This window comes from Castor canadensis, chromosome 9 (assembly GCF_047511655.1).
Source record: "Castor canadensis chromosome 9, mCasCan1.hap1v2, whole genome shotgun sequence".
In the NCBI taxonomy this organism is placed as follows: domain Eukaryota; kingdom Metazoa; phylum Chordata; class Mammalia; order Rodentia; family Castoridae; genus Castor; species Castor canadensis.
Window position 1 is genome coordinate 97093861 of NC_133394.1, and position 27427 is coordinate 97121287.

The window sequence follows — 27427 nt, forward strand, 5'->3', positions numbered from 1 at the left end:
GCTGAAATGAAGTTTGCTAGAGAAGTTTAAAAATTAGATGAAAGCTTAGGTAAGCCCAGAAAAAGTGTGATGTATCTTGTGGAAATCATTTCTAGACAGAAAGTCATTCTGGGATTTTGTTCATTTGAGTCATTATTTTTTAATGTGTGTTTATGCTTAGTAGCTTCTTGGTTTACTTCAAGAACTGAGTACATACATTATCCTAGATTCAAGAAAAATGGTATTTGATAGTTCAATAACTTTATAAAAGAAGAGTTGACAGCATGTTGTTCTCCAAAAAACTATTCCTATTGTTTTTAATTTGATACCTGTTTTCTTACTTTGAACTGCTGCATGAGAAGAATTCATTCACAGAAAATTTTTAACAATATTTTATATAATTTGGTCACTTATTTTTTCCTATTGCCCAGGAACTGACACAATCTGAGGAAAGCTCTCTGACTTACCCATCTTTGTACTAATCCCCACGGCACCCAAAGGAAACAATAGGCTTTCAACCATTGTTAGAGTTGAACAGAAGCACTTGACACTCGTAAATGCATAAAGTTACTTTATTTTAAGTATACATTTAATTTTGAAAAATATAAATGCTAAAATATCTCATCTTCTTCATCTCTTAATTCCATAAAAGTCACAATAGAAAGCTTCATAAAACTGTAAAATACTATGTTATAGGAATTTTAGGTTTTATATTGGAAAAATTATTAGCAATATATTGAAATGTTTTCTGTTCTTTATCATTTTGTTCCACCATGTTGATCTACTTCATTTAAAATAAAAAGATGCATCATTTCTCCAAAGTTAATAAAGACTTAAGAGAATAAAAATAAGAATATCTCAAAGTGCATATTGATTCTGAAAAGTAATGTGTACGGATATGTACCAGCCATGAAAATGGCTAAAAAGAGGCAACTATTCCTTCTTTTCACATTGTAGGACTGGGACAAAGTTACTTCTGGCTCTAAAAGTTTCACTGGGTGACTTTAGCCCTGAGTTGCAGTATTTGCCTAGGAAACAGAATTCAGGAATTTTGTTTGTACCCATGGAACACAATGAAATGAGCCAAGAAATAAGATAGATTCAAATCTATGGTCAAAATATATCTTAGTAAATATTATAAAAAATTATTTTTTTTTGTGGGTTTTTTTGGTGTTTTCCTCTTTTTTTCAGGCTGCCATGAAGCTCAATAAACTTGTCATCTGAAAATCACCAAGACCCTTCAGACCATGAGGTGCTGCTATCATTGATTATATCCAGCTACTTGGTGCCACTGGGCTTCATGTTTGTGCTATAAGAGCAGCTGTGAAATATCATGGAATATAAGCAAGAAATCAGGTTTCCGCACCAAAATCATGAAGTGGTAATGGAAAGGATTGAAGAAAGCTTTGTCCCACCCCTGAACAATGTCAACCTCTGTAATACAACTCAAATGGTTTTGTTTTAAAGATAATCAGCAGTCAATACATTTCAAGTACTTCAACAGTTAAACAACAACAAAAAGAACCAAAAACATGGAAGACAATCATTTTCTATATTAAACACCAATATATAGCTGACAAAAGATTTACTCTGTGTGTGCTGTTGCATGTGCATAAAAATGAACACAAAACTGAATTAGTGACAGCAGACAATTGTTTTTCCCCTGTTGTTTAAGGTGGGGGTGGATGGAGGGAGGTTTTGTCTTCCTGCTTCTCAAGTCAGTAAGTCCCCTCCCCCAGCCTCACTCCTCAAACTTGACTGGAAGAAGAGACAGGAATGATGCTGCCAATGGCACACAAAATAATTAAGATTCCAAGCAGTTGCTATACACAGTTGAGAAGAGTGACTTTCTCAAGGAAAAGGGCATCTCTAAGAGATTTTCTCTCAAATGCAAAACCAGAAGCATTAAATACTCCTTTGATAGGCCTGTCATCCTTTTCCTTCCAACACTCAGTTGGAACTCCCAGCTAACAACTATGAGTGTCTTTAGTCTTTTAGAAACCTGAACTGTGTTTGTGTCTAGTTTACATAGAGACAAAACCACTCAAAACTCTGGTCAGTTTTTAGCCAATAAGGAAATCTAGTTAGAATACAGATAATCTGGTGGCTCCATGTGGACCTCAGGTTTTGTTTGTTATTGTAGCCACTTTGTGTAGCACTGAAAGTAATAAAAGGATTTGATACTATTCCTTGTAGCAAATGTTAAGATACTCTTTTTGTGTTCCTGTCACCAATACCAAACTTCCATCCCACAGTCAGAAATGGGATGCAAGTAGCTTTTACATATACTTGATGGAGTTCTCTGAGGGATATGAAGAGGGCAATAACTCCCCAAATATGTGACTCATGATCAGAAAAAATTGTATTTAGAGCTTTTATAAACAAGTGCCTTTATGACAACCTCAATGTATTGAGGCTGAATGTACTATGCATGGCTTTTAAACATTTCATTGACACTTCTATGAGTAAAGAAAAAGGGCAAAGCGTCTTATATAGTTTTATATTACGGTAACAGAAAGCTAGATTATATAGAATAATCATTTTAAGGATAGCTCTAACTACAATTGTGATGCCAAAAATAGTCATTTCAGACTTCAATACAAATGAGATGTAGTTTGCCACTAACATTTTAATGAAAACCTTGGGGTAGTTTATGTCTAATTTTTATAAAATTAAAAGTTTTCAGATGAACAGCTACTGTAAAAGTAATAGCTCAGTATGATAAAATTTTTATAATAAGAATTTAGAGGCAGCAAAATTTCAGGTAAATTCATGTAAGAATGAATAGGAAACCATAAGTGCATATAACGAAACCTAAATAAATGGTTTAATTCAGCTTCTAGTACTTCTCCGACAATCTATTATAGTGAGAATACATCACAATTGTGGTTACATGAATCCAAAATTATGGATTTGACATTTAAAATATTAATTTTAATATACACTCAATATATGATGTAACTTGCTTAAAATATTACACTTAAATACCATACTCAATTTAGTTAATAAAGGACTAATTTTCAATATGATACTTTGAAATACACATATGTATAAGTACATATATGTCTAAATCACAAAGAATAATAGCCTTTGTTTCCTAAAAAAGTGCATGTGAGAGTACTATTAAAGTGTATGCACATCTATCTCTACAGATCTATCTGCATCCCATAAAACTCATAGATGAGTGGATCAGCTGTTAATATTCCTAATAGATTTTGTATTGTAAGTATGGACTACTGTATCAAGGATGGTGACTGATATCTGGGTAATAAAACATACTTACCATCATTTGTATAATGGTAAATTTCTTGAACCCCATGATGGATTTTTCATAAGTGGTTTGGATTTTAGGAAAACTGACACGAGGGGCTTGATAACTTTTCCCTTTGTCTACTGTCACTTTTTTTCTAACATTGCACATATGTGCACCAGCCACACACAGAGCACAAACACAAACACACAAATATTTCAAAATGAAAAATGCCTAACAATACTGCATAGGACATTGACATAGTAATAATATGATCAGAATCTGTGCCCAGATACTAATATTATCACATCAGTTACTCCCATTATATAAGAATTCCTCTCTTCTCCTGCAATCTCCTTCATAGAACAGTTAAATTTCTTTTAAAGAAAGGGGAAAATCAATGCTAGAAACATGGTGTTTGTTTTTTTTTTTTAAATCTGATCTAGCCTTCTGGCTTACCCTAGAGATTGTGTATTTGTGTGTTGTGTGTATGTAAAAATCACATTATATACAATACAATTTTTACAGAAAGCTTGGCAGCTACAAATAAGAGGTAGAACTACTCAAAACTATGTTTCCTGCTGCAGGAAAAAGTTCATTTTCTTTACAGTAATTAAAAAAAAGTTTAAAAAATTGACAAAAAATAAGTTGCAGGTTAGGCCCCATAATTTAAACAACAAAATCTAGGAAGAAAAATATTCTTCGATGTACTCAACAAATAAGTTCATTAAAGGGTTAAAAAAAGTTGCATAGGAAAAAGGGACATTCCAGCACTTGCTACAATGATGGCAATGGTTTCTCTATAGGGAGTAAAGTACCTTAAGTTTTTCTTCTTTTGATAACTCTAAGATTAGGGTTGACAAGCAAGAGCAAGTTAGAGTAGCAGCAAGTTTTCCAGTCCTGGGGAGCTCTACAAGCATGAAGGGACTCTGTCTGGAGGTCAGGGTTTGTTCTACCAGACAAAGACAAGTCAGTAAGGACAGTTCCGAAGCTAAAGTTTTAGGTTCCTTCAATATTTTGATAAAAGGTGTTATAAAATCCTTAATACTTTTGACCTCTGTTTTATAAAGGAAAAAGTACAGGATCTGTGCATGTCTTGAGTGACAGAGAAATTTGGTTGCCAGAGGACACATCTGAAAGCATAAGAACAAGAGGGAGATTCCTTAGATGATGTTTTTAAGGAACGGTGCACTATTGTCTTGATTTTGCCTATGCAAGAGAGAAGCAGAGAGAGTGCCATATTATTTGGACAGTGATCAAAACTTGAAACAAAACAAAAATTAAAAAATAAACAGCCCAAAAGAAAAAGAAAACAAGACATTAACAACAAAACTGTCAGTTTTAAGAAAGACAAACAGGTTACAATGTAGTTTCTGTTCCCTTGCTCCTCCAGAAGTAATCATTGTCTTCAGGCTCAAGTTCTACACTAATTTGAGGCACAACTTTTATTGAAGTTCTAGGAGGACTAGAGAAAAATAGAAAAGAAAAAAGGCAAGAAATAAGTAAATCCACTATTCTTTATCTTTTGTCAAATGTTTATAACCTGTACAGAATTCTTATGTACCAATCTTTGTTCTTTTTGAATACTTAAACCCTCCTCTGTATTAAAGATATTTTAAAATAGGATAAAGGTGCTAACAGAGTCAAATTCAAGTAAAAATTTCATAAAATTATATGCCTAGATTTTAAAAATAACAACAAAAAAACCCCTAAAAGACAAAAAACGGGACAGTCAGGTAGGTAGTGTTGTTAGAAATTAAAGGACAACAAGACCAAACACTCTGCAAACACTCAGAGATTTGGGTCTTCTGAAAATCAAGCAGGACCTTTCATGTCCAGAGCCTTGCTGAGGGAGGGAAACTACTGGATGAGAGCTGCCAGGAAACCCCAGTTACCCTTAAACCAGGCATGACACTAACATTATAATAACTAATGTTGATTCTGAGGTTTAACTTTAATGCTATTGAAAAATTCCAGTAGTATTTCTAAGAGTAAGCAGGTCTCTTAGAATGTGTTCTAACAGCAAATGCTGGGGCAGGTTGTGGTCCTTGGGCAGTTTATTTAAGATAAATCCTAGAGAGAAAAGAGAACAAGGAGTTCTGCCAATAGCCTGCCATTGACTGCATCTCTGTGGGGCAATCACCCCAGGGAACAAGAGAAAACACTGGTTCTCCTTTACCTTGGCATACTGAGTGACTGAAGAAAAGGAATATTATCAGCATGATGTATGACGTTCAAGGAATGTTGATGATCTTTCTCCTGGAAAGAAAAAAAGCTGAGAATCAAAAGTAGTATATCTTTGATAAACATAAAAGTAGAGTAAAATAAAAATCTTCACAAAAATTGAGGTGTCTTTCATAACTGGAAAGAGTAAGAAAGACAAGATTAGACAACTTTAATAAACACTATATCAAACTAAGAGTCTAAATAGTGTGATGGATCCCAAATCACTTCATTTTCTATTCTTTGGGTTTCCTGAGATGGACAAATGCTATCCTTCTGAGAAGGGTAAGAGAAGAATCATTTCTACAGGGTGATAGCATCTTCTTCATGTCTGACCTTGAATTTTTTTCCAGGTTCAACATTCACAATCTTGTCTAGCTGTTATTCAAGAAGGGGAAAAAAGATTTTTGAGATACTTGTATCACACCTCTGCTTCAATCAATATTATTCTTTTATGAACTATACAGATTACCATGGTGCTGAAAAGATTTCAGTCAAAACAATCATGTCTCTTTCTTTTCTTAAATAAACTTCTAATATTATATCAACTTTATCAACTTTCAATTTTTATTGTTAAAGGAGCTTTGAGAGGATAGAGAATAAATAGCACACAAACTTTTACCACAATTTTTAAATTCTGCCTGGTGATTTTTTTTTTTTTTGGTGGTGGGACTGGAGTTTGAATTAGGGTTTCGCACTTGCAAAGCAGGTGCTCTACTGCTTAAGCCACACCTCCAGTCCATTTTGCTCTGGTTATTTTGGACTTGGGGTCTCCTGAACTATTTTCCCAGGCTGTCCTTGAGCCATCATCTTCCTGATCTCAACCTCCCAAGTACCTAGAATTATAAGCATGAGCCACTGGCACCCAGCTCTGGCTGGTGATTTTTTTAAAGTAGCCTTTACATAGTATACCAGATTATTACACCCATAGAACCCCTACATGTTGTGTGTGTGTGTGTGTATCACAGTCTCTTTTTGCCATTAATTCTCTAGAAATGAAAAATAAAGTCAGAACATGGTTTGAGGAACTTCAATTCAAAAGGAAATTCTTAACCAAGTTCCACTGGTAAATGAACTAAGAATTAGCCTCAGTTATAATGTACAGAAATAAATTAGACAACAAAGGTAAGACTGTATTAACTCTTTGTTGTTTGAAGCCAGAGTGGTGGCCAGCCTCCAAGACGGCTTCCAATGATCACTATCTTCTGGTATTTTTTTCTTGTGTAATTCCTTCCCACATTACAGCAAAGTTGGTCTTCACAACCAATAGAATGTGGCAGAAATGACAGAAGTGATGATCTGTCACTTCTGAGATTTGATTATGAAAGATTACAGTTTCTGTTTGGGGTTCTGTCTCTTTTATCCCTGGCTTTAGGGCAAGCCACATCATAGGCAGTCCTATGGACATGCCCAGAGGGTAATGAACTAAAAACCTCCTGTCAAGGGCTTTTCAAGAGCTTGGAAGCAGATCCTCAGCTGCAATCAAGTCACAGAAGACTCAGTCCCAGTGAACAGCTTGAAGCATAATCTTGTGAGATCCTGAGCCAGAATCTCACCAAGTCAGCTACTCCTGAATTTCTGAATGTCAAGAACTGTGTGAAAAAATACATGCTTTTGACAATTTGTTATTTGGTAATAGATAACTAATACACTTTCTCATATTTTATCTTGATTCATTTCAAAGTTTTATTGGCAAACCTCTTACTGATAATGAAATGGCATTATCAACTAGAAATAAAAGCATCTGTCTTTTTTCCTATAACAGATCAGTGAACTTGGAAGTGCATCTGAATCTAAGAGAATACATTTTCATTAAATGAGAACTCAAAGTGGAAAGTACTTTGAAGGCAATTGTTACTTGCTATTCGAAAAGCTGAGAGATGTACACTAATGTTACTACAGAATGGCCTGTTAACTCAGTTACAAAAGAAAAGACGACATATCACAAACCACTACACTGTAGCCACCAGGATATTACTCCAGAAAGACCAGTGCACTTACAATGATGATTTTGAAATAACTAAAAAGGAATGAAGAAATTAAGAAGATAAATCGTATATAAGCTATACCTAAAGAGTCGTATTAATATTTTATGACTGCCAATTTAACTGAAACTATCCAAATTCTGAATATTGATTAGTTGATCATTGAGAGACCCATTATGCAATTTCTCTTTTGAGCTGATTTGATCATCGGTTGAAGCCTAAGGAAGACAAACAGTAACTGACCGTGATGTAATACTATAAACTGCAGTTCTAAATCCCAATGGCAGTGGTGGGGTGGGAGGAGGGAGAGAATCCATTAAAAACATGGTTACAGGTTTAACAATTTGAAAAAAGAAAACTGATGATGTCTTGGGATGGAAAAAAAGACATTCTAAAAAGTTATGGATGAAAGAAGTAAGAATAAAACTTAGGGAATGGAAAAATAAGTTTTATAAAAATTATGGATAAATCTTCACACAGGAAAAAAAAGAAGACAAAGTAGAGGGAAAGTTCATGCAGATGACAGTTCCAATGTATTTTCTCTCCAGGTGCAAATCATAGTCAAGCTACCATGCAAGAGGTTAGGTCTACTCACTGTCGGAAGGTTTGCTATCACTTAGGAAAGGTTGCTGTTCCATGATGTCCATTGGGATTTTAATACTGGGAACCTTTTCTGAGTATGGACAGTCAGACTGTGAAAGAAATATACAACAATTTTTAGAATGTTTTTACTATTTAGCTTTTCCTACATCCCAGTATCAATCAAAGCTATCATATTATAATTTATATAAGACTAAAGAGAAAACCCCTAATCATTTCCAGTTTGCTAACATTTCAAATTCTACACCATGTTTCTCCCTTGCGTTTGTTCTGTTCTCTTCTGGGTTAGTGGGACTGAGTCCTTTTAAACTAGAACTTCACCAAGGAGATTAGACTGCAACTTCATTATAAAGTATTCCCAAACTGGATTCTCAATCTGCAAACACAGGTTGTTGTGTTAAAGTGAATAATCTCACTGTGAAAACAGAATAAATCTAGGAAAATTTCCAAACTATAATATGGTCTTAAAATTCTTATTTCTTTACATTTTCTGATTCTGCCTCCATGAAAACCACAACCTCTAATTCTTTCCAAAACAAGTCAAAGACTATTTTAACAGCCACAATCATCAATAAACCCTATACAGACTTGAAACTTCCCTTCCTTAATTACTCCATTAGATCCTATTTTATGATGAAAATCTCATTCCAATTTGCTTGCAGCAAAGATGTTTGAAAAACATTAGCAAAATTGAAAAAATAAAACCAACAGGAAGTACTTATAATGGTCAGATAAGCAGAGACTCATAACCAGACTAAAATCGTAAAATCACACCAAGGAGGTTATTAAAACTAGCTGATCATGGAGTTGCTTAAAGACCAGGCCACCTATCCCATAGATTTTCTCAGGAATACCACTTTACTTCTTCAAAAATTTGTTGTGTTGAATCCAAGTCTGTTTGGAAGACAATTTTTAGTTGAAAAATTAAAAAAAGAGAACTGGAAGGTGGGGGTGTACATAGCTCAGGGGTAGAGCACCTGACTAGCATGCACAAATCTCTGTGTTTGATCCTCAGCACCATGAAATGAAAAAGAAAAAAGGAAGACTAGAGATAAAAAAAAAATTTTAACATAAATCTACTATCTAATAGCTATCCTTATCTCAACTAGCAAAAACCCTTGTTCCTTCCTATTATTACTTATACTCTCTCTTCAACAAAATTAGAGATAAGGGCAAAATAGTTTCTGCCGGGTATCAAGGAGGTTGGGGGGAGAAGGAGGAGGCGGGGAGGGTGGTAAGGAAGGGGATGAGGCAGGGGGGAGAAATGACCCAAGCATTGTATGCACATATGAATAATAAAAAAATAAAATAAAATCTACTATCTATATCAAAAGTTCCTTTTATGATGAGTCTAGAGAGGGAAATGAGCTATAATATCCTTTTAGAGAACTAAGATGCTACACTTACAATGACAAAAAAAGAAAAAAATAATTAACATGTCACATGAAGATAATGTCATGGGGCATCTTTCTTCATGACAATGTCAAGAACAATAAGTCATAATTTCAAAGTTTTCCAAAATAGTAGTGGTTAGATGGACAAGTTGGCAACCAACTCTTAATCACAGTTTACCACACAGGTTCAGAAATGGCTATGGGTGCTTCAAAATGTTGGCAAGCCCAAATTTCCACTGTTTTTGCTTATAAACATTAGAGTTTAACCCTGTGTCCTGATGTGGATTCCTGTAATAATGGACCCCACACTGCATAATTACTAGATGAACATCAGAAGAGCCACCTTTCAAATGCAGAATCCTCAAATTATGGGCTCAACACTTAGAACTTACTGCATTAGGTGTACTCTCATTGCCTGGCTGCATTCAGTCTAGGAACAAATGTACGTTTATTTGTTTTAGTAGGGGTGGAGTAGAGAAGTGGAAGAAGAAATGAAATAAGTATCACACATACTATTGTCATCTATCGGTAATATGGGGTGAAAATGGTAAATATTAACAAAACAATGGCAGTATTTAAATAAAATATGATTTGTTGAAAATCCTATCTAAGAACTGTAATAACATTTCAGGAACTCATTTGATCCAACTTTGTCACTAGAGACCAGTACACTTAAAACACTGTCCAAAGCTGATATTTTATATAATTTAAAAAAAAATTAGAGAAGATTCCATAATAATAACTTCATACATTAGTAATGTTCAGTAAATTTTAGTGTTTATGGTCATAAACTGAGGTATCTCTTTTGAAAATTCAAGATAAAATACTGATTTAACCATCTGAATATTTCAGGCAACTTGTTTTTCTGTCTTGAATGGTCCAGAAATGCATTTCAAGTTTTGATTTCTATTCAATGTGTAAGCATGTCATTCTTTTTGATACCATATGTTAATCTCTGTTACAGTTGAAATGCATTCTCTTTTTGTATCATCATTGGAAGCAGAAAATCTATACACCTGCTCTCACTGAAGATGGATGATGACAGTCATAAAAGCTCCCTCAAACCCTTTTTCTCTTTAGCTAAATGTGCCTCGTATATTTCGTTGTTTCTTATTGGATCAGTTTGCCTGAAATCCAATTCTGTCTGCTGCCTTCCTTCACTGTATTATATCTGAGTTCTACAAAAAGAATACAATAAGACAGCCTGATCAACTGGAAATAGGCAGATGGGCTTGGATGATAGCTTCGTCTTTACTGCTCGTGACTGTGCACATTTAGAAAAATTACTTAAATGTGGACAGCAAAGCACACATTGTGTGCTTTACATATGATTTTGTCAATTAAACCTCAATAAGGCTGAAAAAGTTTAATATGTGAAAAATTTAAAATATCAACATTTCTCAGCCTAAATTTCCTCATCTGTAAAATGAGAACAAAAACACACATTTAAAGAGCTGTTTTAACAATTCAGGACAAGGCATGCATAATTGAAATTATCAAGTACTAAGACACTAAAAGTTGACTATATTTCTATTTAAGAATGGGTATGACATGAAAAAAAATCACTTGTGATACTGTGTAAAATCCAGAAAATAATTTCACATGAAGAATACCATTTGGCAATCATTTCAAAAAGCTACTGGGCTAAACTGTGTGTGTATATACCCAAGCTTTTCTCTTGGCATTGATTACAGATCCCCACCAGAGCATCTGTATTTCTGTGACATGGTCTCCTAAAGAAAAATAAAATGTCAATTATTTCACTTCTTAACTGAATCACCTAATTGCAGAAGGACCATCTAGACTATGACACTGACCACCATAATTAGGTAAAAAGATCCTAAATTCCAATTCCCTTTCCTTTTCTTTTGAGAAGAGTTATGGAGAGAGAACTGCAAGCCATTTTAGTATAAGTACAATGCTAGTATAATACAACAGCATAGGACTTTGGCTGAGAGCCTACTCAAATAAGCCTCTGTGACATCCATCCACAGCAGACTTAAAATTACATAAAATCGAGTTATCATCTGAAATATAAATCCTGTGTTATCAATCACAAGCCAACTACATTTTACAGCATTAGAAAGCAAACTTCCTTTCCATCTATTGAGGTTAGAGTTCTTTAAATATGGTGGAAGATTTTTAGAAATCATTATGTCATTGTTAGCATAATAATGGTTACAGAAAGCTTTTAGAAAACATAAAAAAAGTGGGAAAATTAAAGGGCAAATGGAGGCAAACCGTCAAATAAAAATTCTTAGAACTCAGCCATTTAATATCAGGTCTAAAGAAGTACATTTTATGTTTTGTTATATTCTCCCTCATATGTAGACTTTAGATCTAGGGCAAATGCAGCAATGTGGTTGGATCTGGATCACATGACAAGGGGAGAGCACATACAGGAGATATAGGAATAGGTAGAAAACCCAAAACATGAAAGCATTTGATGTCCCCACTCCAGAGGAACTAATACAGAAACCTTAAAGCAACAGAGGTTGTCATGAGAAGGGGATCAGGAATCAGTGTAAAGATCAGTTACAGATGAATTAACATGGGTCATACATAACACGTGTACACGAAAGCAATGCTAGGAATCTCTCTGTATAGCTACCCTTAACTCAACTAGCAAAAATGCTTTGTCTTCCTTAATATGCTTGTGTCTTTTCTTCAACAAAATTAGTGATAAGGCAGAACAGGAACTGCTTGGAACTGAGGGGGGGAGGAGAGGAGAGGGTAGGGGAGGGGGACGGGGGGAAATGACCCAAACAATGTACACACGTGAATAAATGAATAATAAATAAATAATAAAAAATAAAAATTATTCTTCCTATACATTCAAATAACTTCTGGACTACTCCAGTAAAAGCTCTGGTAATGATGGGTAAATAAAGCAAGAGTATAGTTGGGAGTGATAGTGGCTAAAAATTAAGCTCTGTTTTGTTTTTACACTGTAGGATATTTTTAAATCATTATTTTGAATCCAAATTTTTGGCTCCTGGAAATGCAGATAACATCAGTTGTACAAATGATCATCTCATGAAGACAATCATTGATATTGTTTTCTTGCCTATTCCTTATGAGTAAGTTACCAAAATAAATATTCCTTAAGACTTTGTTTTCCTTTTCCTTTCACATTGTTCACACTAGAATAATTTTTGGGTTGGCAGGGTAGCTCAAGTGGTAGAACTCCTGCTTAGCAAGCTTGAAGTCCTGGGTTCAAAACCTCAGTATCACAAAAAAGTAGAATAATTTATTCTAGATTGATTATAAGATTACATGGAATAGCTGAATATTGGGGAAAATGCTGTTTTTCATAATGTAAAATTTCATTCTGTACCTTTACAGAGCATAGGATATTTTGGTTCATAGTGGCAATTTAGAAAGTCTTTGATTTTTTTAAAGGAATAATCCCTGTAGCTGCAGCCAGTTTTCTATTTTCTCATGCTTGTGTATGTGTATGTATAATATATGCTCATGTGTATTTTAGACTCCAAATGTTCCTCATCTTTCATAGTTTGATCTTTCAAAGTACTACTTGATAACTCCTATGCAAATAAACTTTAAATTCAGGTAGAACATTTCTAAAATTTTCTGCTCACCTGGATCGACACACAATTATGCATGTATTTTTAACCTAACATACCTGTGTGGAAATGCATTCCTGTGTATTGAAATGGCAAAAATTAAAAAAAAAAAAACAACCAAAATCCTTGCTTCAAATTTTATTTGAAATAAATCTATGAGCATAGGAAAAAAAAAAGTACATTTTACACATTTATTTTTTTAACTAGTTTTACTTTGGAATTTTAGAAAGCTCCTTACATCATCATTGTCGCTGTCCAAACTTCCCTTCTTCTTTTTCTTTTTCTTCTCGTCTTCTTTTTTTTTCTTGTCCTTTTCTGGAATGACATCATCGAGGAAGCTGAGGTCATGCTGAGAAAAGAGGTAGTCCATACCTTTTCTGACAGCTACAAGTGCCAAAATCTGGAAGGGAGAAAAATTAAAAGAATGGAAAAAAAATGACATAAAATGAAGTCAGAATGAGCACTAATATTGCCCCATCAAAGTCAGCAGAAGCCTGTTTAGTCTTTGTATAAGGTAGAACTCATGAGTAGGTTTATACTAAATAGCCCATAATCATTTTCTTCAAAGGGATAATCGTTTCATGAAAGTCTCAGTTGAAACTCACTTAGTTTTCTGCACTGAAATGTATGATCGCATTCAATTAGAATTTTAATGCAAAAGTATTATTTTTCAAAATCATTTCCTTCCATGTTAGATGTTAAATAAAACAACTAAAACTTAAAAGGCAAAAAAACGGCCTGCATATGATTTCTAACTATTCAATTTTTTAAAATTATATAGCTTTTTGAAAATCAAGAAAATCAGTACAAGACATGGTACATGGTACACTAGGATATCTTTATTGTGGCATGGCTACAGAGTTCAGCCTTAAACTTGGCATGATACACAAAACAGAAGAGCCTCAAAAACTGAGCTTCTCACCTCACTCCATTTCTTCTAATGGACCAGATGATTTTTCTTAAAAATCCCCAAACACATCTATTATTTGGACTAAAATGTACTTTATTTTTATTTAGATTGGTTCTATTGTAAAGTATTTAAAAAATAACTGATGTACACTGGTGTCAACATTTGGCTTACACTTTAACTTTATTATCAATGCTCAAAACAACGACAATGCCACCCATTTCACTGAAGAGTTAATGGTGGCTCAAGGAGGTTCACTGACCAGTATGAACTTGAGCCAGTATTTTGAATTCAGGTGAGCATGATTCTAAGGTTCATCCTAGAAGTCATATGCACAGGAAACTTAAATTACAACTGGTCAAAGTGATGATGTCAAAGCTGAAAAATATTAGGGTCACACCTAGAAGACTGATGTCATCCATATCACAGTAACCACATAATATCAGCATAGGAAAGCCTACCATGACTGGAAAAATGATAGCAGCCACCGTTGACTTGAGGATCCAGAGCAGGGCCAGACACAACACCTGCAGGAACGTGAACAGGTGGACTCGGCGCAGGGGGACATGACGCAGGTAAATAAAGTCCGGCTGATGCTTTAGAGGCATCAGAAGCAGCTTCAGACGATCCATGAACTGGGTAGGAAAGGGGAAGAGTCCAACTGCATTACTTCAAGAGCTGATTTGCAGTCATTTCCACTATGCCTAACTAACCACTACTGATTTATATTCTATAATTTAGGTAAGCAGTGTTCTTTTCAAAGGACAAAGCACTGGTTAGTGAGTGCAGAAATTAGTCTAGCACAATTAGACCATAAAACAAGTTTTTAAAATTTTTCCTACTTTTTGCAGGAATATTATGCAGATATATGAGATAAAATGGCCACCAAAGACTAAAATCACAAGACAAAATGTAAATTCTGCTGCTTATCTCTTAGCTTCTATTTTTACTCTCTGAGTCTCAGGAGAGAGGATTTTATGCCTATTTAAGCAATGATATACTTGAAGGAAGAAATCTAAGTCATATATCTTACTATGCCTGAAAGACAAGAAGATGATGCTATCATCACATACATTTCAGGGATTTTTTAAGGATACAAAGGAAGCAGTCAATCTAAAAATGGGAAGGCACTGATAGTTCCATATTTATTTATCTGTGGCATAACTTGACTAATACATCCAACAATGTATCACTATTTCTTTTGAGAGAAAAGCCACATGAACATTACAATAAGACAACTACACATGGACAACTAGATAGGTGAATCTGAGAGAAACTAGCATACAGTCATTTATAAATAGGTATTGAAATGACAATTGAGTATCTACGAGCCAGGTGCTGCATGCAAAGAATAACTGCTGAGTTGACATTGATGATTGTGAACAGATGAAATTTAAGAACCCATTGTAAGGTTTTTTTAGTGAAAGATGCTTGGTAAGCAGTTATTGAGTTGAATCATTATAACAATTTGGAGGTAATATCTGTATTTTCTTTCTGAAGGGAAAGGAGAAATGTAAAAGTAAACTACAATATCACAATTTCTCTGGAGTAATATCCTATCTATTTCTCCCATTAGAGATATTTTTGGCTTGGAACCCTTCTCATTCATAAAGATTTATAAAGATTGCTAAATCAATCTAAGGTAAGATTTTTCTCCTAAGAGAAAAAAAACAAGAAAAAAGTAAAGTGAAAAGGCATTAGAGACAATAGTAACACTGAAAAATTTAAGAAACTTACTAGCTGTCTCTCAGTATGGTTTTCTATTATTATGACAGGCTGATTCTTTTCTTTTCTTTAATAGACATGTAGTAAGTTCCAACCACCAATAAAACCCCTGGAACATACAGAATCTAACTTCTGATCTAGACCAGGTCATTAAGGACAAGCAAAAATAAGAACTATCAGTTTACGGGTCATATTAGGCCCATATTCTTCCATTTAGGGGAATAAAGAATGTTGAAAATGGAAGATAAAAGGAAATATATTTACAAATTTATACTTTCTCAAAGTTTCATGGGCACAAATAAATTCACATTTACATTCAACTGGTCAGTCTATGAAGAACCACTTTGTATTTTGTAACAAATATCCCAAGAACTCTATTCAATGGACCAAAACAGGGAAAAGTAAAATAGCCCTTTTTCTTTTGGGGATCTGGCCACTTGTCCAACTCTATCTGACATTAAAACCAAGTTAATCTAAATTCAATAAATGAAAACAAGGACTATTTTGAAGGAGTTCAAGTAAATTCTTATGATGTTCACAGAACATGCAGTCTTTTCTCATTAAAACATTACCGAGTGCTAAATAAAGCTACAATTAACAAGGTGCCAGAAAGCAGAACTTCCAGTTTCCTGGTGCCAATTAAATTAAACCTCAATTGAAAGACAAAGTCCCTTCCAAAGTCTCCCCTAATGTTTTTTTTTGTTTTTTTTTTTAATGTGGGTCAGTTTTACCAAAGTTGTGAACAGCTAAAGTTTTTGACAAAAACAGTACATAATACACATTGGCTTTAATCATTTATTGGTACAAAACTTTTGATCACTGAGCTCAGCCATTTGGAATGCAGAAAGAATCACTTGTTGTTAGTATAGGGTTAAGGCAAGAGTATAAATACTACCTTGAAGAGCACACCGAAAGAAGATGTCCTTCTTTAGATGCTTTTGCACAACCCCCCCCTCACCTCCACCACAGAAAAAAAGAGGAGTGATGGGGAGAGAGGAAGAAGAAATGGAAAGAAAAACTACAGCTCTCCTACTTTCCTGGTCAAATGATTTTTAACATCCTTTTAAGAATAAGTATTTATGATAACATTTGTTGATACCAGCTAACTCTGTTGATTAAATTAGAAATGAAAAGCCGGTGAATGGTGGAGAAATAATAAATATATTAGAGACTCATCTCTAAAATAATGATTAGCACTTTTCCTTAAAGATATATTGCTAGATCTTTCTTACAACTAGAAAACTTACTCGGATTGATATGGAAAACTTACCTGCACCCCATTAAGGGAGGCCACCCCCATGTATAGGAACACACCATACAGTACAGGCATAGGGATAAACTGGGAAGGAAAAAAATGGATAAAGGTTAAAACCAACAAAAAGAAAAACATTAAGGGAGAGAAATACTTTAAAGACTAAATCTGAAACTGAAAGAATAAATAATAACATAGCAACCCATAATTAGTGTGCTTTATTCACCAATTGAAAAACTTCTGAAGAAATAAATGAAGGGGACATTAATTTCCATTAGATGATTGCTTTTTTTACAATGAACAAACATGACCTTAATAATAATTTTAAGTAATGAAGAAAAAAGTCTTGTTTTCCTTTGCACTTAAAAGCAATAGACTATGTAACCCAGATACTTGCATGGGTTATGAGGTAGAAATAGCAGTAGCAAGTTGCCTCACTCTGGAGGCCAAGATCCTTTCAGAACAGTCTATTGAATTTTACCTTAATAATTTTTGTCAAATGTTCTATCAATTTGGTGTGTGAATGTCTCCTTCAATAAAATAAACATCAAACAATTTTCCCCTTTCTTCTCAGGAATATTAAAAGGACAAAATAATGAGAACCCTGTTTCTTAAAAGGAGCATGGAACATCTGGAAGCAATTAATTACACACATGGGTTAATACACATCTTTAAAACTGAATTAATACATTTCCATGCATTATTTAGCAGAAACCATTTACATTAATGTGAAGCACTTTTAACAATAAGAAGTTCTAATGTGATGTGTGTAAATTTTAATCTATTCCTAGACCTGTGAAATGTAAGCAAATCAAGCATGATTCTGATTGTGGGAAGTCTTCCATCTGGACAACAAAATGTTGGATATTGAAAAGAAGCTCAAGTAATTTCAGGATTTTTCAAAGCCAAAATACTAAAACCTCAAGTCAATTAAGGCCAGTCTTACCAAAAAGGAGGCTGTCTTTTATAGCTTTAGAGTGATTTTTAAAGAACTACCGTATGCATGAAGTGAAGCACAATTCCTAACAGTGTCTTTCTGTGATTTCCTGAAGCAGTTCTTTCTCTAAGACCTTTAGGTCACCATGTGAGAGCTAGCAAATTCTAAAATGCCTCTTGACTGTGTCCAACTGTTACTGCTTAGCCACAGGAGTGGTTAAACTTGTGTGGAATAAATATATTTATTTCTATAATAAGCAAAAGCTTCTTTTTAAAAAGACTAACATTTTCAAACATAACTAATTTTTATCTTGAGCTCAGAAAAAGAAAAAAGTGACCTGAATGTTGAAGGGTGTAGGAAGGACATGCTGTTAGACAGGAAGCCAGTGTGTCATAATGCCCAGAAGTCAACACAGAGAGCTGGACATATCAAGTTCAAGCCACATGAGATAGATAAGCCTCTATTTTTTTTTAAAGTAATATAAATGCTTCTATTCCTTACAGTTTTTCTGTATCAGTTTACCAAAAATAAAACTAACAAAGAACCATTTTATTACTTTGACTCATTTTTTTAGGCCTCTTACACTTTTCCTAAGTTTGTGATGACTTCTTATTAATTCATTTCTAATTCTCAGAATAAGATGAGAGAGGTAGAATGAGAAAAAGAAGTATAGTCCATTCATGAAAAACTACACAGAATTCCTATAATAGTGACTTTTTAATATGGCAAAAGCATTTTCTAGCTTGAAAGAAAGTGACACAAAGGGTCCACCTCTTGCCTTATCCTCACTCCTTATCTGAGCTTAGCCAAATATTCCTCTAATGTACTTCTAATGCCAAAGTGAAGGAAAGTTGTACTTGGGTCTTAGGTCCATTCTCTCTGAATTTATCTTTAAAGTTAATTTACCTAATCATCTACCACAAAATAAAAGCAGAAAGTACTGTTAACACAAAATGGCATGAGGTGTGGGTAGGTAAATAGTTTTAGATAGGAAGATGATTTTCGGGTTCAGAAATACAAAGGTTGCATGTTTTCTCTCATATGTGGAAGACAGATCTAATATAAATACAACCATTATCATATATACATATAAATATATACAGAACATGTTTCCAAAAGTGGGACTGTTAGAGGAGATGAAGGGAGGATGAAAAGAAGAAAAGAATGATAGCGTGAATAACAACGAAATACACCACATCTGTGTAGGAACAAGACACAGTGAAAACTGTTGAACAATACAGGGTAGGGGAAGTTAGGGGAAGAGTAGTGGATGGGATTAGACTAATTTAAACACAATATATTTACAGGCAAAAAAAACAAGGCAAAACTCCACTGAACAATCAACAGACAATCAATGAAAAACAGGAATGGAAAACAGGTCATGTTAAGGGAAGGGCATGAACAGAAGGGTAGGATAAATGAAGAGAGCAAAGGAGGGTGAATATAGTTTGTGTACTTTCTATACATGTATGAATATGAAACACTGAAACCTGTTAAGTCACTTTAAGTAGGGGGATGGGGTAGGAGAGAGAATAATGGAAGGGATGAACTAAAATGGGATATAATACATGTATATATGGAAATGTCACAATGAAATCCCACATATAAGTACATATACTAATAAAAATGTTTAAGAAATAAATAACATTCTTTATTGGGAATGAAATAGTATAAGGAAGGCTTTAAAAAGTCAATTCTTGCTCAACTTCAATATGATACAAATGCCTTATGAGATTCTCAATTTTCTTTATAATTGCACATCTCAATAAAAAAAAAATCTTCCAATATGGAACTGCTAGTGAAACCTGACAGAATCACTGGGTTAGAGAGTATTTTTTTTTATTGAATTTGGTTCATGAGTCACATCAGAAGGTCAATCGTTAAAAATTAATCACACCAGAATCATTCATCACAGTAGAAATTTCTCAAAGGGAGGAAAAGAATGTGTTTATAAAGGATGAGATCCTATCATAAGTTAAACCAGGATAATACAAATAGTAATAGCAGGTAGGCATTTTTACAAAGAAAGACAGGAGAAATTAAAACAAAAAAAAACACAAGGCTCATAGGCACACTGAGATTGCCAAATGATAAAATTGTGCAAAGAAAATTATGTAAGTAATTAATCATTCCCAGAAAGCCAAGAAACAGGTATAAAGTAATATTACATTTAACAAACACTAAAAATGAAAATATTAAATGACTGATCCTATAACTAGGAGAATAACAAAACTCAGATTAAATTAAAGTAAAATTTAACATATTCATATTACATCCCCAAAGTTTCAAATTCTGGTGCATGTGGTTCTATACTTTTTCACTTGTACCTCCCATTGATTTGCTGCTTGTAGTAGATTATTCCCAGAAGGGAAGATGTGAAAGGGGAAAGAATAAAGATAAGGGGTAAGAATAATAAGAAGAGATTACAATTGTCCAACACGGAATTCAATATAGGACCCCCCCCAAGCAATATAATGGTCACTGTGTGTGTGTGTGTGTGTGTGTGTGTGTGTGTGTGTAAAACCCAGAATGAGATCCTGATGTCCTGATTAAAAGTATGGGTATACAAGTCAAACAGACCTGGGTTCAAATTGTAGCTACCAGCTATGTAACCTTGAGAAAATGATTAGTTCTCTTCTTCTCAGAATCCTCAACTCAGAAAGAGGCTATGAAAAAGACTACATAGCAGAAAAGATCTGATCCAGGGCATGACTCATAATAGATAGTCAATAAATAATCAATGTGGTATTGACATCAATGTTAGGTGTGGCTAGGACACAGACCAGAGGATGTCTGAGAGGTCAGACATGAAGCCCTATTCTATTGACGCTCCGCTGTATTGCCCTTTCATTTATAACTGTCTTCAGCAACATGTTATGAAAATAATGTCCTCATTCTCTTAAGTCTTAAAAATTTAAGCTGATCAAAAAGCTGCTGACTTGCCACCTGGGCCCTAATCACTGAAGAAACTGGCGTGAGGTCTGATGAGGAACCAGTGAAAATGCCATATTTTCCTCCACGTAATAGGACTCAAAACTGGACCAAAGAAGCTGGGAAAGAGGATCTCATGGGAAAAGAAAGTAAATGACCTCCTTGAGGGCAAATATCATGTTTTATTTTTAAAAGGTGGCAAACCATGAGGATTATGAGATTGGCTTTGTGCCAAAACTATCCGAATTCAAATCTTGATTCTATCATTTAGGAATTTTGTGCACTGTTGTGCGTTATTAATAATTTCTCCTATCTGTAAAATGGAGACAATTATTAGTAACCTTTTTGTAGATATCAGGGGACTAAAATTTAAAAATCTGAGCTGAGCCCTTAATATGATAACAAAGTCAATAAGTAGTAGCTACTATCATTGTCCCACCACCACCACCACCATCACCATCATTTCTCTCTGTTTTCCTGGCACTGGAGCAGAGTGTAGAATGCAACAAGTATCTGTTAAGTACAAATTAAATGTTATGACCTACACTTCAGAATACTAAACAAATCTTAAATTTTGGCCACTCCTCATGTTAAAGATAAACTAATTCAAGCAAAGGCAAGAGAAGTAGCTGTGAACTTTATTTGATCTTTATTTTTTTGACACTTGCCAGAAAAATAGGAAAAGTAAGCTCAAGGATCTGCCTTTCATCTTTTGCTGCACTATAGTCACCACCAGCTTCCCCATATAGCATACTTGCAATAACATACACTATTTCCACTGCAGAAACACCACAGAAGCCATTTAGGCAGCCTGGGAAGCCAGTTATTCTTGCTTCCCAGCAGTTCTGTACTGAATCAGTGGTGAGATTCCACTCTTAGAGGCATGTAAAACTGTAGCTGGCTAGGGTCAAGGGGCATCCTTGTGAACTTAAAGTTGCCACACTGTAATTCCTTACATTCTTCCACATGAAAGACAGATTTCGGCACAGAGATCAAAACAGAGGTCATAAACTTCATGTTCAAAGTAAGCTTGCACAAGCAAGCAAGGGGAACAGCTACCTATTGCTTGATGCAGGAAAGAAAATTGCTAGACCATTAAAGTTGTAAAGACAAGGTGCTGATCCATTTTACTAAAAAAATGTAAAAGTCACAAATTTCTCTCATTCATTCATTCTCATTCATTTGATCTAACTTTCAAAGGCAACTTTTAAGCAAAACCATTCTCTAAAGTGGTCACTTGTTACTTTAAAAAACACATAGTCACATGGAGGAAAAATGTTCCCTCCTCCAAGGTAACCTCTGACATCACTTTCTGTATGAATTCTGAGGTCAATGATTAATTGTGAATTTTCCTTAGTTGTAACTTAGGTTTTACTTAAACTGTACCCTCAACGTCTGCTTCTTATAGTGACTTCTCAAATAAATGAATTAACAAGGAGTCTGATAAGTGGACCTAACCTCTTCAACCGTCAGTGATGAGAAGGGTACATGAGCTACAGTCTGCTGACCAGAACACAGATTTTCCACAATATATTGTGAGCTATATTGACAAAGCAGTCCTGGCATTTGAACTCAGGGCTTCATGATTTGTTGGCAGGTACTCTACCACTTCAGCCATGCCCCATAGCTCTTTTTGCTATAGTTATTTTAGAGATAGAATCTTGCTTTTTGCCCAGGCAGGCCTGGACATGATCCCCCTATTTTAAGCTTCCCACATCACTGGGTTGACAGGCATGCACCACCACCCCCAGCATTTTTTTGTTGAGATGGGGGTCTCACACATTTTTTTGCCTGGGAGGCCTAGAACTGCAGTCCTTCGATCTCAGCCTCCAAAGTAAGTAAGATTACAGATGTGAGTCACTAGTTCCCAGCTCATTTTGGGCAAAACCTTTCTTAAAAATATTTACTTAATTAACTTTTTCACTGATGCATTCAGTGACACTTTGGGTTACCCAAAATTGCCAAGGGAAATAGGCCCAACCATGGATACTAGCAGTGGAAGAGGGTGAGCCAAAACATGAACTAGTAAATACCCCAAAGAAAAAGCAAGCTCATGCTCACTGATCCCCTATACTTCTCTTTCTCTGTATTCTAATCCCTTCCTGCAGATACTAAGGTGAAAAGTCAATTTGCAGTAACATTCATACAAAAGAGGAGTTTTAAATACATCAGGCTTTTCTGAATTAGGACTTTATACTGTACTAACAAAAATAAATTTTATACAAATGAAAGACAAAATGGGGGTAAATGGTGATCTGTAAATTTGAAGTGTTGAAAAGACTTCTGTCCATTTATCCCTCCCAGTGACTAAGCACTACAAGATTCCATAGGAGAAACTTTGCAGTGAGCCCACTTTTAGGGAATCTCAGGGGATAGTCATTTCTAGCAGAGTCTTCCATAATATGGGGTCACAATTGTCAAAAATGAACTCCCTAAACTTGATCTCCCCAGGTGACATCTCATTGTGAGGTATAACTGTTGTCAGGAACTTTTACTGGCTCAATGCTGGTGTCTACAGGAGACAGATGAACATAAAGCACTGGGTGGTGGATCTGATACCGGGAAAGCCACTTCAAGCCTGCCCCTAACTTGCCTTCAACTGGCAAAGGTGACAATATTTCCCTCTGTCCCTGAAAAAAACGTAGATTCTATATTCTTTTAAGGTCCTCGGCACATAACCAGAAACAATTTCCCTGAGGTTATTTTTAACCTTAAATCTCCATGTGTTACCTGAGAAACATCATCCTTTATCCATGAATCTAGTCAGAAATTAATTTAACCAAACAATTGTTTGTCCTTGGAAACCAAGGACAAAAGAAATAAATATTTTAACTATTTATCAAGTATTTTGTACCTAATGTAGCTTATTCGTTAACTTACAAGTGTGATAGTTCCACTTTTCTAAAATTCACTCAATTGGCCACTGTATAAAATTTGCAAATCTGAGAAAAGTGGAGGGCTTTTGCTTTTCACTATCTGTACATATGTATTGTTTGAATTCTTTAGAAAAATGTACTGCTCTATTACTTGTATAATTAAATGAGCTTTTAAAAAACCTTAAAAATCAAAGGCTCGGCAAAGTGGCTCACAACTGTAACTCCAGCTAGTTGGAAGGTAGAGATTGGGAGGATCATGGTTTGAGGTCAGCCTGGGTAAAGAGTTCATGAGACCCTATCTCAATTAATTAACTGGGTGTGGTAAGGCATGGCTGCCATCCCAACTACATGGGAAGCCCTTGGTAGGAGGATCACAGTCTGAGGATAAACCCAAGACCCTCCTTGGAAAACAAAGCATAAAAGGGGTGGGGATGTGGATCAAATGGTATAATGTCTGTCTAGCAAGTGTGAGAATCCAGTAATGCCAAAAGAAGAATGCCTGAAAATTAAAATTGTTTTAAAATAAAAATTTTCGGCTGGGTGCTGGTGGGTCCTGTCTGTAATCCTAGCTACTAAGGAGGCAGAGATCAGAAGGATCACAGTTTGAAGCCAGCCTAGGCAAATAGTTTGTAAGACCCTATCTCGAAAGAAACCCATCACAAAAAAGGACTGGTGGAATGGCTCAAGATGTAGGCCCTGAGTTCAAACACCAGAACAGTGAAAAAAAAATTCAAGAAAAAAAATTGGAAAGATATTACATTGATTGATCACAGCTAACAGATCTATGGGTGATTTTTGTGCTTTGTACTGTGGTACAAAACATAAATACAAGTTACCAATAATTGGTTAGAGGCTGGAGGTATGGCTCAAGCAGTAAAGCACCTGTCTACTCAGGGCAAAACCCTGAGTTATAACACAGTAACACCAAATAAATAAATAAATAAAAGAAAAACATTGGCTAGCATTGTTTCTATAATAGAAAAAAGAATAAAAAATTTGTATTGCAAAAGAAAATTGGAAGCTTCATGAGCAAAAACTATTAACAATAGTGTTTTGTCTAGTTTTGTTTTTCAAAAGGCCTTCAGATATAGTTTATATTTGTCTGTCTAGGAAGATACCTACCCTGACAACCAAACCTATATGTTGACTCATAACCTTCTAAATATTCTACCATTACTATATTAAAACATTCCTCTCTAAAGCTCACTCATGGTATCCAGGAGTCTAAGGGAGGGGCAGGATTTAGGTACAAGGAAGTACAGGATAATGGAAGAAAGGATGGCTATGAAAACAAGTAGAGTAGAAACTGTGAATGTATACAAGGGAGAAAGATTAGTTCAATTGAACTGAACGAAACTGTCTTTCTCAGGTCAGAAAGTTTGAATACTGGTAGTTGTATGTGGCTCAACCAAATAACTGCAAAAATAATAGTAAGGGAAGGGATAAAGGGGTAAGAAGGAAATCAAGATAAACAATTTTCCTAAGTCCTCTTTCTATCTGAGCCCTGCTTCAGTGTGTTACAGAATCTTGCAAATATTTCACTCTTCACATGTCCAATGATCAGTCAGTGTTCTGAGAAAGAGGAAGAGGCAAGTGTTTTACATATTTACCTTCAAGATGGGAGCCATAAAAACTGACAGACCAGTCAGAATAAACACAAGGGTTCCAGTGACTCTTTGTTCCCTGAAACCAAATCAAAAGATTACCAATCTACCTCTTGTTTTCATAAACATGCGCTTGTCTTTTCACCTCAAGGAAAAAAAAAAAAAGAAAAAGGAAAGACTATATACATTGACCAGATCAATGTTTGTCTAAAACAGCAAAGGTGCTCATATCATGTAAGTTAATACCTCAAGAACATCATATGAATCAACATAACTGTAAAAACTCAAAACTAGTACCATATGTGACTTGAATTCATGAAGAAAGAAGTGATTCAGCTAAAGCTTTTGCCCCTTTTAGAATCAAGAAAGAAAAATCGCTTGCTCTTGGTCCATCAATTACTGGCCTCCTTGAAGCCCTTATTTTTTAAACAACTTGTCTTGTTGTGTAATTACACCTTCTTTCATAGGAGACAGATATTACATTGTCCCGCATTCTAATTAACAAACAGCTCAGGGAAATTTCATGAGTGCAATAAATCACACCAGTCTAATTTCCAAATCTATAACAACAAAAGTACTTTTTAACAAATATGATTCCCATCCAACACCCCTCCCCCATCTTCCAAGAAAGAATCACCCACTGTTGAGGCGTGGGAAACGGTGGCTCAGTCATGTGAGCTATGCACCCAAGCACTTAAGAGCAGGGTTTACTTCAAAAAGCACCTGACAGAGCATAAGGTCTTCTACCACTGCCCTTCATGGCTACCCAAATTTAACACTTCAAGGTCAAACTTTCTCAATGCTTATGGGGACAGAAACTAGACTAGAAAAAAAAAGAATTCCTTTTCCTCATAGAATCTTGGAAATCATAGTAGACTCAAAGGTTTTAGGTTCTTTACATATATTTGAAATACAGTAGGAACTATAGCACCAAGATCAACTTTGTGTTAAAGAAAATGAATGACCTGTTTGCATTTTTCTGTTGTATCATTTAATCTTTTCATAATCAAAGGAAATTCATGTACCATGAGAAGTGAACTAAGAGTTATTAAAAACTCTCTGATAAAAAGTTACTCTTTTCTGGAACAGAAAATTTAGGAATAAATTAATCATCACTAGCCCTCCGTCCTCCAAATTCACCCATTTCTTTATGCTTGACAACACTGATGCATGAGCAGTGTGTTCTGTAGAGCCATTTTCCCTTGACTTAACACACCTTACTCCTAGAAACTTTGGTTGTTCTCCAGGTGCAGAAGTCTCTGTCTCCATCTTCAAACTGTCAATGTGAGCAATGGAGATGACGGTAGCAGCCACATACCACGGAAGAGCCATGAAGGAGCACACCACCATGAGGATGGCCACCCAAAAGAGATCCAGGTGATACCCAGCTCCTTTCTGCAGAAATAACAAATGATGTGGAGAAAATATTCATATTTGTCATCTAGCTGTACTTCCAGATGGGAATTAACATTGCCAAAAGAAATCCAATCATTTTGTTCAACAAAAATATCTACTAGAAGGTATGCTCCTTGAGCAAAATGACCTTATCTTCTTCATATTATTCTCTCTGGCAATTAAACACACAGCTGCCTCCTACAGCTGCTATAGCAGATACTACCTCCACCACAGTTCTGAATAATTGTTAACTTAGATTTAGGTCACTGCTTCACTTAGTATTTGTTGTTAATTAACCTCCCTGTCCAATTTTGTAATCAGAAAAATGAATATATGACCCCACTTTTGAAGAGTTATTGGGACTGTTCACTGAAGTAAGAGAGGCAAAGGGTAGTAGCTGGTATACAGTAGGAGTTAAATAATGGTGGTGGTAGCCATAGTGGTATTGGTTGTTATTGTTAAGCATGATAAACACTTTAAAAGAAGACGCTCTGCCTTCTCTGCTTGGCAGTATTTAAACAATATGCTGTTTATTTTAGATGGCACTCAGTATATGTAAAGATCCCAAAACAACCAGGAGATATGTAGAAGACCATTTCTCACCTTTTATAGCTTATGAAAATAACTACTTGACAACCTATTACTCATCATCATAAAGATAATTAATACCTCCTTAACTCAAAGAGGATAATTTCAAACATCACCCAATGGTCACAATAACATTTACTGACTGGGATAGGAGACAATCTAAAAAAGGTCTAGCTCTTTTATTCACTAAGTAAATA

The 27427-nt window shown here is 35.0% G+C and overlaps 1 protein-coding gene across 5 annotated transcripts in view; it reads right to left on the reverse strand.

Annotated features, from left to right (window-relative positions):
* Positions 1–535: 535 nt before the first annotated feature.
* The window catches only part of Slc4a4 (solute carrier family 4 member 4), a 421377-nt gene continuing 394485 nt past the window's right edge, over positions 536–27427 (reverse strand). For all 5 annotated transcript variants that reach the window (XM_074042041.1, XM_074042042.1, XM_074042038.1 and 2 more), the window contains 8 exons: positions 26464–26642; positions 25254–25326; positions 16918–16986; positions 14384–14557; positions 13254–13415; positions 8033–8129; positions 5409–5488; positions 536–4694 (listed from right to left, as the gene is read on the reverse strand). In XM_074042041.1, coding sequence (XP_073898142.1) covers positions 5445–5488; positions 8033–8129; positions 13254–13415; positions 14384–14557; positions 16918–16986; positions 25254–25326; positions 26464–26642 — 798 coding nt within the window. In that variant the 3' untranslated portion in view covers positions 536–4694; positions 5409–5444. The remainder of the gene's footprint in view (positions 4695–5408; positions 5489–8032; positions 8130–13253; positions 13416–14383; positions 14558–16917; positions 16987–25253; positions 25327–26463; positions 26643–27427) is intronic.